This window comes from Rhinatrema bivittatum, chromosome 3 (genome assembly GCF_901001135.1).
Source record: "Rhinatrema bivittatum chromosome 3, aRhiBiv1.1, whole genome shotgun sequence".
Taxonomy (NCBI): domain Eukaryota; kingdom Metazoa; phylum Chordata; class Amphibia; order Gymnophiona; family Rhinatrematidae; genus Rhinatrema; species Rhinatrema bivittatum.
Window position 1 is genome coordinate 40,464,834 of NC_042617.1, and position 15,289 is coordinate 40,480,122.

General features: G+C 43.7%; 1 protein-coding gene across 1 annotated transcript in view; it reads right to left on the reverse strand.

Moving 5' to 3' along the window:
• Window positions 1-224: 224 nt before the first annotated feature.
• Window positions 225-15,289, reverse strand: part of IARS2 (isoleucyl-tRNA synthetase 2, mitochondrial) — a 165,046-nt gene continuing 149,981 nt past the window's right edge. The window contains 3 exon segments of the mRNA XM_029593171.1: window positions 225-836; window positions 2,556-2,700; window positions 3,660-3,850. Coding sequence (XP_029449031.1) covers window positions 694-836; window positions 2,556-2,700; window positions 3,660-3,850 — 479 coding nt within the window. The 3' untranslated portion in view covers window positions 225-693.

Sequence of the window (15,289 nt, forward strand, 5' to 3'; positions counted from 1 at the left end):
CAGCTCAACTTTGGCATGGCTGTGGGAAGGCAAGTAATTAAATAATAAAAAACACCCTTTGCATTCTAGTTTCACTGTACAGGAACAGTACATGAAAAAGTAATTTTAACTGGAGATTTGAGTACTAGTCTGTGTCTGCAAACACTTGTATTTTTTATTACCTGAGGGACAGTAACACTTACCTTTTCTGAATGCAGTGCTTAATACACACACTTTAAACAAAGTTTAGCAATACTGTTTATTAAATTAAAAAAAGAATATGTGCAGCAAATAGTGTTTTGGTATTTTTTTTTTACGTTTATTTCCATGTTTCTTCTGGCTTAAAAACAGATTGCCATAATATGGAAAGTCTGTGGGAGCCATGGCTCCATTTATATGTAAATGAATACAATTTCCTGCATTTTCATTTCAGCTCTGACAATCGTAAAAATATCTTTGATTTCATCCTGTCATAGACAGATGCTTTACAACGTCCCTAGCATCTCAAACCAGAAATGCAAAGTCTCAGTCTCAGAAGGAGCGTTCATACTATCCTGTTGTCTAAGCAGACAAGAGGTGAAGAGAGAGAGATCGCAACCAAAAGAATCGATTTCTGTGGACAGTGCCAGCAAAGCGAAATCCTCCCATCTCAGCTGCACATGCACTACTCCACAAGCTCAGATCACGTCGGTGTGCGTCACAGCACTGGACGCCTCACTTCTCAGCAATGGCTTCCAGGCAGCGGGGACAGGGTGTCAACGGGGAGGCAGCCATGTACTTGCGGCAGCGCGGGCATTTCTCTTTGGTTGCTGAGTGAATTATGACTTGATAGGACTCTTCTTCACAAATGCCGCCACCTTAGGTATGGGAGGGAAAAGCAACAGATTATATTGGGCTCCCACAACCCATGCAAGCATGAAAAGATCCGGCAGTGGAAGATTACAGTTTTAGAGCGGCTGGTGTAATTCAGCCTATGTCTATGTCTCTGTGTTTTGCGTCTGGGTGACTGGAGTAGCAAAGGAAGCCATCGTATCCAGATACTGTCAGAGAAGAGCAGGGGACTCTCTTTCTTTAGATTCCTTAGGCCTCACCACCTTCAATGGGCTCGTGTGTGATCCTCTCCCTGCAGCGCACGAGCACGTGGTTCTCCTTTAGGACTCAGCGTGACTAACTTAAGTGTCTCTAATACTGAACAGTAGCGGGCTGTGAATCATGGAAACCAGGGTTCAAATCCCACTGACACTCCTTGTGACCTTGGGCAAGTCACTTCACCCTCTACTGCCTTAGCTACTGGCTTAGATTGTAAGCCCTCTGGGTACAAGGAAAATACCATCAGCACCTGAATGAAATCAGCTTTGAGTGGTTAAGCAATAAAGCACCACACTACCTATACTTCACCATACATATTAATGTTTTTTACTTGCATAATACGCCATATTCAATGTAAACCTTATTCATTAATTGTTTACCGTTCAAATTTAACGTTTTTTAATGCGTAATACTCCATGTTCAATGTATTCCTTATTTATAAATTGTGCACTGTTGATTGTTTATTGTTGTATGTACACCATGTATATGGTAATTCTAATGCTGGTTATCTGTAAACCGAAGCGATATGTACGAGTACATGATCTTCGGTAAATAAAAGTCTTTAAATAAATAAATTAATTAATTAAATAAGCAGTCATGAAAGGCAGAATATACATTTGAAAAAAGTGGCCCAGTGACATCCAGTGCTATACAGACTAGCCTCAGGATTATTAAAGTGTATTTTGGCTTTTGTCTCTAGATGTTAATGAGGGCCTTTCTTACATAGCCTTTAGGATCACCCTTATAGTCTTTTGATGCCAAAATAAGCTCTATCCCAATGTTTCCCAACCCTCTTCTGGCGGCACACCTAACCAGTCAGGTTTTCAGAATATCCATAATGAATATGTATGAAATAGATTTGCATACACTGGGTCTCAATGTATACAAATCTATCTCATGCATATTCACTGTGGCATTTCTGACAACCTGACTGGGCAATTGTACTTCCAGGATAGGGTTGAAAAACACTGCTTTATCCCCTCCAAATCTGAAAACCGGTGCAAGAATGTGCTGGAGTGGAATGAACACAGGCCAGAGGCTTCTAGCTGCCTTCCTGCAGGGTATGGAGACCAGAGGAAGCTGCTGCTAATGCACAGACATACACCAGGGGATATCTCAACCAGCACCGCACTTGAGCCCTTTTACGCAGCTCATTTTTACCAAAAGAATAGATAGTAAAATAAAAGATTGCCTAAAGATTGGATACCAGGCCTGAATATGTAATTAAGGGACAAATTTTGCCCAGATAGAAAGCTTCTGTAGTCTGCCAGGCCTGTTCTTCCTCACCCTTCTATAACTAATTTTAACCTTTGGCATTTCATGTACTAGAAGGCCACCAGAGGCAGTGTGTCCAGCCTGCTCTATAATTAGCAGCATATACAGTATAATTTTCATCATTAGCAAGTGATCAGCATTCATGATTGTTAGAGTCAAGTCAGTTGTTTATGAAATGATGATGATAAACCAGTCGCATGCCCATATCTCACCTTCTAAGTTAATCACAAAGGATCCTTTGATTATATTAGCGTCCGAAGGCAAGTCCCGTGGTATCGCAGTCAGGAGAGTGGTCTGTGAGCACATCATTAACTCATTCAGCTGAGATGTACTGGACATTTCTTCTGCCTGCAGGGACTGCAGAAGATGGCAGTTAAGTCAGTGTCACATTAACAAAGTACATCAGTTTCACCACATTTAGTATCCGCTATACAGAACTGTATGTGCAACACACTATAACAAGAGGGTAAACGTGAATCTCATGCTAGCTGCTCTATACAGGGCCACTGCCATACTGTCTCTCAAGTATTTCTTCAGTAATATGGTCAGGGTTTCTGTTTTATGAGCATGCACTGTCTCCCCCAGGGACGCTAAAATCAGTACCAGGAGGGAGAGATCTTTGGGTAGTGGAGGTAACAGAAAAAAAAAAAAAAATCAACATAGGCACTGTGAACTGGAAGGCACTCACAGGCTTTGCATTGACCCCAGCCTTCACATGGGTTTCCTTGGTTACAGATGCCTGTTGAGGGACAAAGCCAGTACATGGCCTTGAGTACCTGCTACTTCACAGGCCCTGCCATTGACTTTTCCTATTGCTGTCACCTGAAGAGTAAGAGGAGGGCTAGAGATATGTAAAGGGACGAGGAGTCAGGAAGAGGCCATGGCGGGGGGGAGGAGGGAAAGGAGTAGGAGGGAGAGCCTATGTCTAGAGTGAGGACAGCTTCTACCCTCTGCACAAGGCAATACTTGGTCTAGAGCTATTCCTTCTCAGGGACTACGCAGCTGAAGCTCTCCTCTGCTTACTGTAGTGCTATTCATTGATCCCCATCTGAACTCTAAGAGGTCCAGGAGACAAATGATTACCAGCCCAAGGTTATGTTTATACCTAATTCCAGGTGCAAAAGGATGGCTTCTCCAGAAACCCCTTCAAAAATCTTTTTCTAGTGGATTTTATTGAATAATTCCTGAAAAAAATTACAACCCCCCCCCTCCACATAAAACAGAAGATGAAGGCTTCACTAATAGTTCCCTGCAGTCCTTATACAATGTTTTCATGGTGGGATAGATTTAACCAGGGCTGGGCTAACTTCTCCTACCTCCATTAGCTCAAAAAGCAAGCCTGGCTCAATGACAATGGTCACATCATACTCGACTGCATTCTTGCCGGGGACAGATCCAAGGAAGGAATCTCGTATGGCACAGGCGCCCTCTACAGCTTCCACCAAACCTGGTTTCTTCCACATTGAGCTCGATTTTATCCAGCCGCTCCGAAAAACGCTCTCAGGCTCTTTAGAAAAGACGAATATTTCCCATTAACAGATGCTTATGAATTTATTGCTTTGAACTGTCTCCTTCCAAACAGAATGTATTACTTTGAAATGTTACTTTCCTTTAAGTCGCACTTCCGCATAAGTAGGAAAACCATCAGTTGATCAGAACTGCCCCATCCCCCTCAAGCATAACTCTAGAAACACACAGAGCAGAACATTTCTCCTCCTTCCCAGCACAGCTCCAAGCTCTGACAGCATCCCTAATGAAACACAGAACATGGAAGATGACTGCAGGTAAGGACCGCAAGGCCCATCTGGCCTGCCCAATTTCATTCCTGGTGCAATACCTTAGACCCCAGTTGATCACTTATTTTCCCCTCACTCCTTCAAAATTAATAATCCTCTGTGCCTATAGGAAAACTTTACCTGCTATTTTTTGTTCCTGTAGTTCCATAGATCAGTCCAGATGCATGTGTTTTTCTCCTCTACCAGCAGATGGAGACAGAGAAGGAAAGCTTTACTGAAACTGTGTTAATTAAGTCAGTGTGCCACCTGCAATCCCTCAGTATTTCACTGTACCCAAGCCAAGATACAACTGAGCTATAACAACATCCCCACTAGTAACCAAGCAGGGAAAACGGTATGGTCCCAAAGCTGAACCCTTTGGACTATAGGAGATTAAAACCATTCAATACAGCTAAAAACTTTTACTATATACATACAGAATAAAACGGTCAGACAGGGTGGGGTTCTGGACTGATCTGTGGGACTACAGGAATGAAAATTAGCAGGTTTCCTTTCCTGAACATCCTCCAGATCAGTCTAACAATGGGATGTAACCAAGCTCCCTTAAACTGGGCACGAACTGCAAAGACCCATGCATAGTACATCCTCTCCAAAACTCATTTCCGGCAAAGAGGACATCTAGCCAGTAATGTCGTGTGAAACTGTGAAGAGAAGAACATAAGAAATTGCTATGCTGGCTCAGACTAAGGGTCCATCATGCCCAGCATCCTGTTTCCAACAGAGGCCAAACCAGGCCACAAGAACCTGGCAATTACCCAAACACTAAGAAGATCCCATGCCACTGATGCAATTAATAGCAGTGGCTATTCCCTAAGTAAACCTGATTAATAGCCGTTAATGGACTTCTCCTCCAAGAACCCATCTAAACCTTTTTTGAACCCAGCTACACTAACTGCACTAACCACATCCTCTGGCAACAAATTCCAGAGCTTTATTGTGCATTGAGTGAAAAAGAATTTTCTCTAATTAGTCTTAAATGTGCTACTTGCTAACTTCATGGAATGCCACCTAGTTCTTCTATCATTCGAAAGTGTAAATAATCGATTCACATCTACTCGTTCAAGACCTCTCATGATCTTAAAGACCTCTATCTTATCCTCCCTCAGCAGTCTCTTCTCCAAGCTGAACAGCCCTAACCTCTTCAGCCTTTCCTCATAGGGGAGCTGTTCCATCACCTTTATCATTTTGGTTGCCCTTCTCTGTACCTTCTCCATCACAACTATATCTGTTTTGAGATGTGGCAACCACAATTGTACACAGTATTCAAGGTGCGGTCTCACCATGGAGCGATACAGAGGCATTATGACATTTTCCGGTTTATTAACCATTCCCTTCCTAATAATGCCTAACATTCTGTTTGCTCTTTTGACTGCTGCAGCACACTGAGCCGATGATTTTAAAGTATTATCCACTATGATGCCTAGATCTTTTTCCTGGGTGGTAGCTCCTAATATGGAACCTAAAATCGTGTAACTACACTAAGGGTTATTTTTCCTTATATGCAACACTTTGCACTTGTCCACTTAAATTTCATCTGCCATTTGGATGCCTAATCTTCCAGTCTTGCAAGGTCCTCCTGTAATGTATCACAATCCGCTTGTGATTTAACTACTCTGAATAATTTTGTATTGTCCACAAATTTGATAACCTCATTCGTCGTATTCCTTTCCAGATCATTTATATATATATATTGAAAAGCACCGGTCCAAGTACAGATCCCTGAGGCACTCCACTGTTTACTATTTTCCACTGAGAAAATTGACCATTTAATCCTACTCTGTTTCCTGTCTTTTAACCAGTTGGTAATCCACGAAAGGACATAGCCTCCTCTCCCATGACTTTTTAGTTTTCTTAGAAGCCTCTCATGAGGGACTTCATCAAATGCCTTCTGAAAATCCAAATACACTACATCTACCGGTTCACCTTTATCCACATGTTTATTAACCACTTCAAAAAAATGAAGCAGATTTGTTAGGCAAGACTTCCCTTGGGTAAATCTATGTTGACTGTGTTCCATTAAATCATGTCTTTTTATATGCTCTACGATTTTGATCTTGAGAATAGTTTCCACTATTTTTCCCGGCACTGAAATCAGGCTCACTGGATCGCCCCTGGAGCCTTTTTTAAATATTGGGGTTACATTGGCCACCCTCCAGTCTTCAGGTATAATGGATGATTTTAATGATAGGTTACAAATTTTAACTAATAGATCAGAAATTTAATTTTTGAGTTCCTTCAGTACCCTAGAAACATAGAAACATAGAAATGACGGCAGAAGAAGACCAAACGGCCCATCCAGTCTGCCCAGCAAGCTTCACATTTTTTTCTCATACTTATCTGTTTCTCTTAGCTCTTTGGTTCTATTTCCCTTCCACCCCCACCATTAATGTAGAGAGCAGTGATGGAGCTGCAACCAAGTAAAATATCAAGCTTGATTAGTTAGGGGTAGTAGGGGTAGTAACCGCCGCAATAAGCAAGCTACACCCATGTTTATTTGTTTTACCCAGACTGTGTTATTCAGCCCTTATTGGTTGTTTTTCTTCTCCCCTGCCGTTGAAGCAGGGAGCTATGCTGGATATGCGTGTAGTATCAGTTTTTCTTCTCCCCTGCCGTTGAAGTAGAGAGCTATGCTGGATATGCGTGAAGTATCAGTTTTTCTTCTCCCCTGCGGTTGAAGCAGGATATGCATTGAAAGTGAAGTATCAGGCTTATTTGGTTTGGGGTAGTAACCGCCGTAACAAGCCAGCTACTCCCCGCTTTGTGAGTGCGAATCCTTTTTTCTTCTCCCCTGCCGTTGAAGCAGAGAGCTATGCTGGATATGCGTGAAGTATCAGTTTTTCTTCTCCCCTGCCGTTGAAGCAGAGAGCTATGCGTGAAGTATCAGTTTTTCTTCTCCCCTGCCGTTGAAGCAGAGAGCTATGCTGGATATGTATTGAAAGTGAAGTATCAGGCTTATTTGGTTTGGGGTAGTAACCGCCGTAACAAGCCAGCTACTCCCCGCTTTGTGAGTGCGAATCCTTTTTTCTTCTCCCCTGCCGTTGAAGCAGAGAGCTATGCTGGATATGCGTGAAGTATCAGTTTTTCTTCTCCCCTGCCGTTGAAGCAGAGAGCTATGCGTGAAGTATCAGTTTTTCTTCTCCCCTGCCGTTGAAGCAGAGAGCTATGCTGGATATGTATTGAAAGTGAAGTATCAGGCTTATTTGGTTTGGGGTAGTAACCGCCGTAACAAGCCAGCTACTCCCCACTTTGTGAGTGCGAATCCTTTTTTCCACATTTCCTCTTGCTGTTGTAGCTTAGTGTGATGTTGGAGTCACAGTAACCATGTGTATGTTTATTGAATAAGGGTATTATCTCCAGGCAGTAGCCGTCATTCTGGCGAGCCACCCACTCTTTATTGACGGCCTCTTGATTTTATGGATCCACAGTGTTTATCCCACGCCCCTTTGAAGTCCTTCACAGTTCTGGTCTTCACCACTTCCTTCGGAAGGGCATTCCAGGCATCCACCACCCTCTCCGTGAAGAAATACTTCCTGACATTGGTTCTGAATCTTCCTCCCTGGAGCTTCAAATCGTGACCCCTGGTTTCTGCTGATTTTTTTCCTATGGAAAAGGTTTGTCGTTGTCATTGGATCATTAAAACCTTTCAAGTATCTGAAAGTCTGTATCATATCACCTCTGCTCCTCCTTTCCTCCAGGGTGTACATATTTAGATTCTTCAATCTCTCCTCATAAGTCATTTGATGAAGACCTTCCACCTTTTTGGTCACCCTTCTCTGGACCGCCTCCATCTTGTCTCTGTCTCTTCGGAGATACGGTCTCCAGAAACTGAACACAATACTCCAGGTGAGGTCTCACCAAGGACCTGTACAAGGGGATAATCACTTCCCTTTTCTTACTCGATATTCCTCTCTCTATGCAGCCCAGCATTCTTCTGGCTTTAGCTATCGCCTTGTCACATTGTTTCGCCGACTTCAGATCATTAGACACCATCACCCCAAGGTCTCTCTCCTGCTCCGTGCACATCAGCCTTTCTCCCCCCATCGAATACAGTTCATTCGGATTTCCACTCCCCATATGCATGACTTTGCACTTCTTGGCATTGAATGTCAGCTGCCTAGGATGCATACCATCCAGTCCAGGTGATTTGCTACTCTTTAGTTTGTCAATAAGGCCTACTACATCTTCCAGGTTCACAGTGATTTCATTCCGTTCATCTGACTCATCACCCCCCTGAAAAACATCTCCAGAACTGGTATCTCCCCAACATCCTCATTAGTAAACACGGAAGCAAAGAATTCATTTAGTCTTTCTGCAATGGCCTTATCTTCCCCTAAGAGCCCCTTTAACCCCTTGGTTTCCTGTGGGGAAAACTGACATTCCTCCCAGGATGCCGCTGTGCCCTAGTAGAGTGGGCTCATTACACCCACTGAAATTGGACATCCATTACATACATAAGCAGACCCAATGACTTCTTTTAGCCAAATCGTAATGGTAGTCTTTGAAGCTTTGCTCCTTTTACTTGCTTCACCAAACAGAATGAAAAAGTGATCCATTTTTCTAAAACTGTTGGTGACCTTCAACACAGCACAGCAAAATATGACACACATCCAACAAATGAAGCTCTAATGCCTGCAGATCCAAAGAATCCAAATCCCAAAACACTGGAAGTTCTACTATTTGATTGAGGTGAAAATGCAACACTGTATGTAAAGATATCACATGGCCTGAAATCTGAAGAAAGGGCTTACGACAAGACAATGCCTGAAGTTCTGAAATCCGCCTAGCCAAACATATCACCACTAGGAAGAACACTTTCAGAGTAAAGTCCTTCAACGATGTCTTCCACAATGGCTTAAAAGGGAGGACCATAAAGAGCTCTCAAAAACTAATTCAGGTTCCATGAGAAAAACATCCGTCATACTAGATGCTGTAGATGGAACCTATCTAAATCTGGGTGCAGGCTAGGGATAAGCCCTGCAATTTACCCCGAAAAGAGTCCTAGGGCTGCTACATGCACCCAGAGACATTTGTACACCAGCCCTGCAAAAAGCCAAAAATTTGAGGAATCAATGCTCGAAGAGGAGAAATCTCCTCTCCAAAACACCATATCTCAAAAATCTTCCATACTCAGATATAAGACAAAGATGTGGAAGGTCTCCTAGCCTGCAGCATTGTTTGTAACGACTTCTGCCGAATATCCTTTCAATCGCAAATACTTTCTTTAAAAAAGCCAAACCGAAGACAAAAGCAGCCACTTGATCCAGCCAATGGGTCCTTGATGAAGAAGCCCAAGCTATAGAGGCCGGTCCACTCTGAGATTTACCAAAATCCACAAACATGGACATTGTGGCCATTCCACAGCTACTAGGATAACTTTTCCCAGATGAACCTCAATCCATCACAGAACTCTCTGAGCAGAGGCCACAGAGGGAAAATATACAAAAAGATCTCAGGGTGGCCATGAGAGGTCTAGAGCATCGATGCCTTCTACTCCGACCTCTGTCTGTGACTGAAAATGTGCTGCACTTTGGTATTCTTCTTCAATATCATTAAATCCAACAGGGGAACTCCCCACCTGGAGTAAATGAGAACTATCACTTCCTCAGACAGCTCCCACTCTCTAGGGTCCAGCATATTCCTGCTGAGGAAGTCTGCTTGAACGTTGTCTATCCCGGCTAGATGTGAAGCTTCTAGGGTCACCAGATGCTGCTCTGCCCAGCGAAAACGCTCCTGAGCCTCTCGGGACACCATTTGACTCCTTGTCCGCCTTGGCAGCTGATGTAAGCCACGGCCATCACATTGTCCGAAAGACTCTCACCATTCACTTGCAATTGATAGACCATGAAACTTCCTCCACTGACCACCAGTCTTGAGGCCCTGTCATGCTGGCATCGGTGGCCACTACCACCCAGTTCAGAATCTCTAACTCCATGCCCAGCTCCAAATTGGCCTGAGAAAGCCACCAGGAGAGCCTGGAGCTGGATTCCCCTTGCAGAGGTAGTTGGAGTTGAAAATCCTCAGACTGAGGGTTCCACTGAAATAGCAGCAACCTTGTGAGAGGTTGCATATGTGCGAATGCCCAAGGAACTAGATCTAGCGTAGACGCCATAGAACCCAGGACCTGAATTGTAAACCAATGTGATATCTCAGATCGAATGTCAGTATATAAAAATAAATAAATAAAATAAAAATAAATAATCCCAGATTGTGGGTGTGAGCAGTTGTAACAACCTCTGGACTTGTTTCTATAATTCTGATATACTCTCTTCCGAGAAACACTTTCCTCGAATGGTATCGAAGTGCGCATCTAGGTTCTCCAGTGACTGGGTAAGGACCAATTTGCTCTTTGTTAGATTCACCACCCAGTCCAGAGACTGCACACTTCTGCAAGAGACATTGAACTAAGTGCTGACATGGCTCCTTTGACTTGTGTTCGAATTAGCCAGACTTTAAGATGAGGATGTACCAGAATGCCCCTCTCTTAAGAGCAGTTACCACCACCATTACTTTGGTGAATGTATGCAGTGCCATCGTTAGCTCGAACAGAAGTATGCAGAATTGAAAATGTTCTCCCAACACCATGAACCTCAGAAACATTGATGCTCCAACCGGATGGGAATATGAAGATAAGCTTCTTAAGGTCGAGAGCTGGTAGAAATTCCCCTTTGCAGACTGCTACTATCACAAAGTGCAGAGTCTCCATATGGAAATGAGGGCTCTGCAGGGCTGCATTCACTTATTTCAATCCACAAAATAGATTGAGTACTGCCTGCGGCCCTGTCCTGGATAATGCTTTCAGCTTTTGAAACTGTTCTAACCATGGACCAAAGTGCTTCTCACTTGGCGCTGGGAGGTGCAAGGGGATGCTATGTAGACTTTGCATATCGGACAAGCAAAATTCTAAAGTGCAGTCATCTCTTATGCACGTTAAAACCCACTGGTCCATCATAATCTTGGTCCACTCCTAGTAAAAAGGCACTTCGTTCTCCTATGGCTCTGGAGAGGAACGGAGTAGCCTTGTTTCATTGTGCGCCTTTAGCTTCTTCGTCTCCATGGCTGGTGTTCTCCTGGATGGGGTTGTGCAAGCCTCAAAAGGACTGCGACCTGCCTGCTCCCTGTCTTTGCAAAAATGCCCCCTGCCAGGGCAGTATCACCTTGCATCTCTGTACCTCTGCCTGCTCGGGAAATTCTTATTCCCTTTAGGCTTATCCTCTGGTATCCTTTGCCCCCTGGATCCTCCCAAGTGCTTCACCAACTGTTCCAGGTCTTTGCCAAATAAAAGTTTGCCCTTAAAGGGAAGGTTTCCCAACTCTGACTTGGACTAGACATCAGCCGACCAATTGTGCAACCACAGGAGCCACCTAGTCTAAATCATCGACATCATATTCTGTGCGGACATGCCCAAAAAGTCATACAAGGCATCCACAATATAGGCTACTCCAGCCTCCAACTGCTCTGACTGCTTGCTGGGAGTGAAGTCCCAGACTGCTTCACTTGGATTTGTGGCACCCAGTGCCATGAAGCTACTGCATACCACTGCATGAATGCCCAGCACCAAGACTTCATACATTAATACATAAATCCATCCATCACCAACTCCATCTCAGCCTTGAAATACCCTTCAAACTTCATTCCTCCAATAGGCCAATTAGAGATAATCATAAAGGTACTTTAAATTACCCCCCAACTAAAGCCTCACGCCTTTCCTCGACCAAAGACCGAGCTTTTTCAATAGCAGGTCCTTCTATTTGGAACAACATTCCTTCAAGCCTCCGACTAGAACCCTGTCTCACTACGTTCAGAAAAAAACTTAAGACGTGGCTATTCCACCAAGCCTTCGATGATCCTCCAGACAACCCTTAGTCTTCTTTTTCCTCACTTGGACGTAGAAGATTAAAGTCCTACATCCATTCAAACGAAGAACTCTGGCACTTACTGAATAAAGCATCTTTTGCATTAATCCAAATTCCTTTTGGACTATGCTTCTTTAATTATTTTTTGGCCTTTGACTTCCTTCCAGCTCTTAAGCTTCCCAAGTTTTTTACTCCTTGTTAAATGTAACTTTATCTTATTCTCTTTTCTTGTTAATTACTTTTATTTATTGCTTCTGTTATACCCTTGTTTTATGTAAACCGATCCGATATGGTTTATTTACTATGAAGGTCGGTATAAAAAAAGTGTTAAATAAATAAATAAATAAATAAATAATCTTCTTAAGATGCATCTCCATCTTTCAGTCGAGCATCTTTCAGTACCGTTGAACCCGCCACTGGACTGGTAGTCATTTTAGTAAGCACTGAAACTGACTCATCCACTTAAGTAGCTGCAAAGAGGTCTTAATGTGTCCTCCTGCAGTGGGGTAAACCTTTATTATGGCCCTACCCATTTTCAGTCTGGCTTCCGGAGTATCCCATTCCTGAACTACAAGTTTCTTAATGGTCTGATGAAAGGGAAAGGCCTTTGCTGAGCCCCGGAGCCTATCCATGATAGGATCAACTACCTCTGGACTTCTTTAATACCTAGCTCTTTTAACACCTGAGGAATCAGAGGAAACTCCTCCTCCTTATGGAAAAGCCGAACCACTTTGGGATCATCCCCCTCTGCCACTGGGCTCTCTCCCTTCCTGGTGGGATCATCATCTTCAACCTCATTCTGTAGAGGGCTCTGGTGAATTATCTCCTCCCCCATCCCCCAAGGCTTCAGAGTCTTCTGACTGAGCCATAGTCCTATTCTAACAGCTGGGATACACAGGAAGCCCTTTACACCCCCTGGAGGAGATACCCTGTGTGCCTTATTCTGGCATGGGAGACTGCTAGGCCAGGGGTGTTTCCCCCGTCCCTTTCCTGACTAGATATGCCTTGTGCAATAAAGGCACAAAATCAGCTGAAAACACCTCCCCTGAATCATACCCAGAATCTGAAGAGTCCCCTATGCCCCCTGACACCTCTGGAGCACTGTCAAGGCTCTCTGCTCCTGGAGATAAGGTGGCACCTCCCCTGTCCTTTCCTGCACCGCAAGAGCCACCTTTAAAAATGGCTGCCATTCCCACACTGCCGGGAAGCACTGTATTTGTGGACACTGCCAAACAAGAGAATTTCTTGCCCAAGTCCGCCAACCTGCTGACTTCGAGCTGCCTTCCCCTCCATGTGAGAACTTCTTGCACAGCTCTGCTGCATTCAGGCATGCTTTCTGCTCTGGACAGGCTTTGCTGCACTTCCCGTGCTCAGCCAAGTGCAACTAAGACCAAGTTTCCCTCATGTTTCAGGCATCCCCGGCCTGTGTGTCCAAAATGAATGTTCTGCACAACTTCTATGCAGAACTCAAAGCACGCAAAAATGACCTGCGGTGGTAGCAACCAGATTCTAGCCTTCCTCGCAGCAGTCCGCACTGACTTCTCTCCCCTTGGCTCTGCCTAACAAGAGTCATCCCCTCAGCTGCGCTCTCTTCTTTTTTTTTTTTTTTTAAACACCTGAAAAGAAACAAAGCAGGAATATTTTCCTGTCTATAGGTGACTTGAGAAGAGAGTGTAACCTCCATGAGAGAATGAAGGAACAAGATCACTGGCTTACAATCTCCTCAAGTCCACAGGCAAAGCCAAAGGCAGGGTCCCCAGCTCCCTCTCCTTGCCCTGCTTTACCAGGGGTTGGTCCTTCACGGTTCCTAACACCCCAAGAGCAGACAATTTTTTTTTTTTTTTAGATCTCCAGACTGCAGGTTTTGCACCTATACCATCTGCTGGAGACAAAGAAATACTGAAGGACTGCAGGTGGTACCACTGACTCAAGTACACCCTCTTCTCTGTCTCCATCTGCTGGTATGGGAGAAAACCCATGCATCTGGACTGATCTGGGGGACGTTCAGGAACCTAAGCTCCCTCGAATTCTGTTATCGTTACCCCACCTCCATTGGAAAGCTGTTCCAAACTTTCAACTACTTTTGTATGAAAAAATATTGCTGCTCAACTGCATGGGGATCAGAGAGCAGCCATAATTTTTGGAAGAAAATCAGCATTTTTTTTTTTTTTGCCCAGGGTGCATTAGTGTTGTAAATAAACACAGACAACCTGACACTAAATAGACAGGGAAGAAGAGTAACAACTATTCTTAAAGTCAGCTGTAGTGAAATCTGTCTTGCTATTGTATTACCACCAGGAATATGGGGAATGAAGGGCCTGGACACACACAGACCATATTTTCTGGGAAACAGATGACGTCCATTTCTAACAGTCTGCGGAGCAAAACTTCATCTTGGAGGACTTAAGAGTGCACCAAAGGTGGCCAGCTGTTCCCACCAGAGCGTGATGCCCTACAGGAGTAAGCAGTACTAGTCTTTCAGGTCAGCAGCACTGATGCTTTAAATAAAATTACTTTCAAGCTGGTCCAGTAACTACATTGACCGTCTTACCGCTCCTCGCACTGAAGCATGTTTATGGTCCTAAGCACCTTTGTCAATTCCACAGAACTCTGTATTCATGACAAAATGGGCTGTCCCAACTTTGCCGATTAATAATTAAGAAAAACAAATCAAGATTTAAAGCCCAAACGAAGTCAGCTATTACAGTTTGGTCTGCAATCAAACAAAAAATCATTCTAAAAATCTAAGATGGTAAACAAGATTGTTGTGGTACATCTGCACTTCCAGAGCAACACCAAGGGTTTCCCCCTTTGGGAAGCAGGGAAAGTGCCATCTCTCTCCAGCAGCATTCATTTTACTTGTTACAGAAGCAGTGAGGAATTGAAACATGTAAATAACAAAGCAAGTTGTTTGTTGCACTTCTGTCATAACTCCACAGTGCCAAGTAATGCAAGGGGCTTTCAGCCTGAGGCAGAACGTCTAATCTGAGGACACACACAGTGGGAAGACGACACGTTACAATCCCTGCTCCCCCACACACATCTTCTCCTGATTTCTGCACTTATATTTATAATCTGGATTAGCTGAACGGTGGATTTTTCCCTCATGGTTTGGCCCATCTCTAGTTTATAAAACAGGCAGCACATCCAAGCAGAGTATAAAAATCCTTGTCAGTACTGGAAAACTTATTCTGTGTTTGTAGATGCCATGTGGTATTTTGTTTGCACTGCATACTGATGTATTGTATATTGCTACAGATTCAATAAAATAAAATTTAAAAACCCAAAAAACTAGTC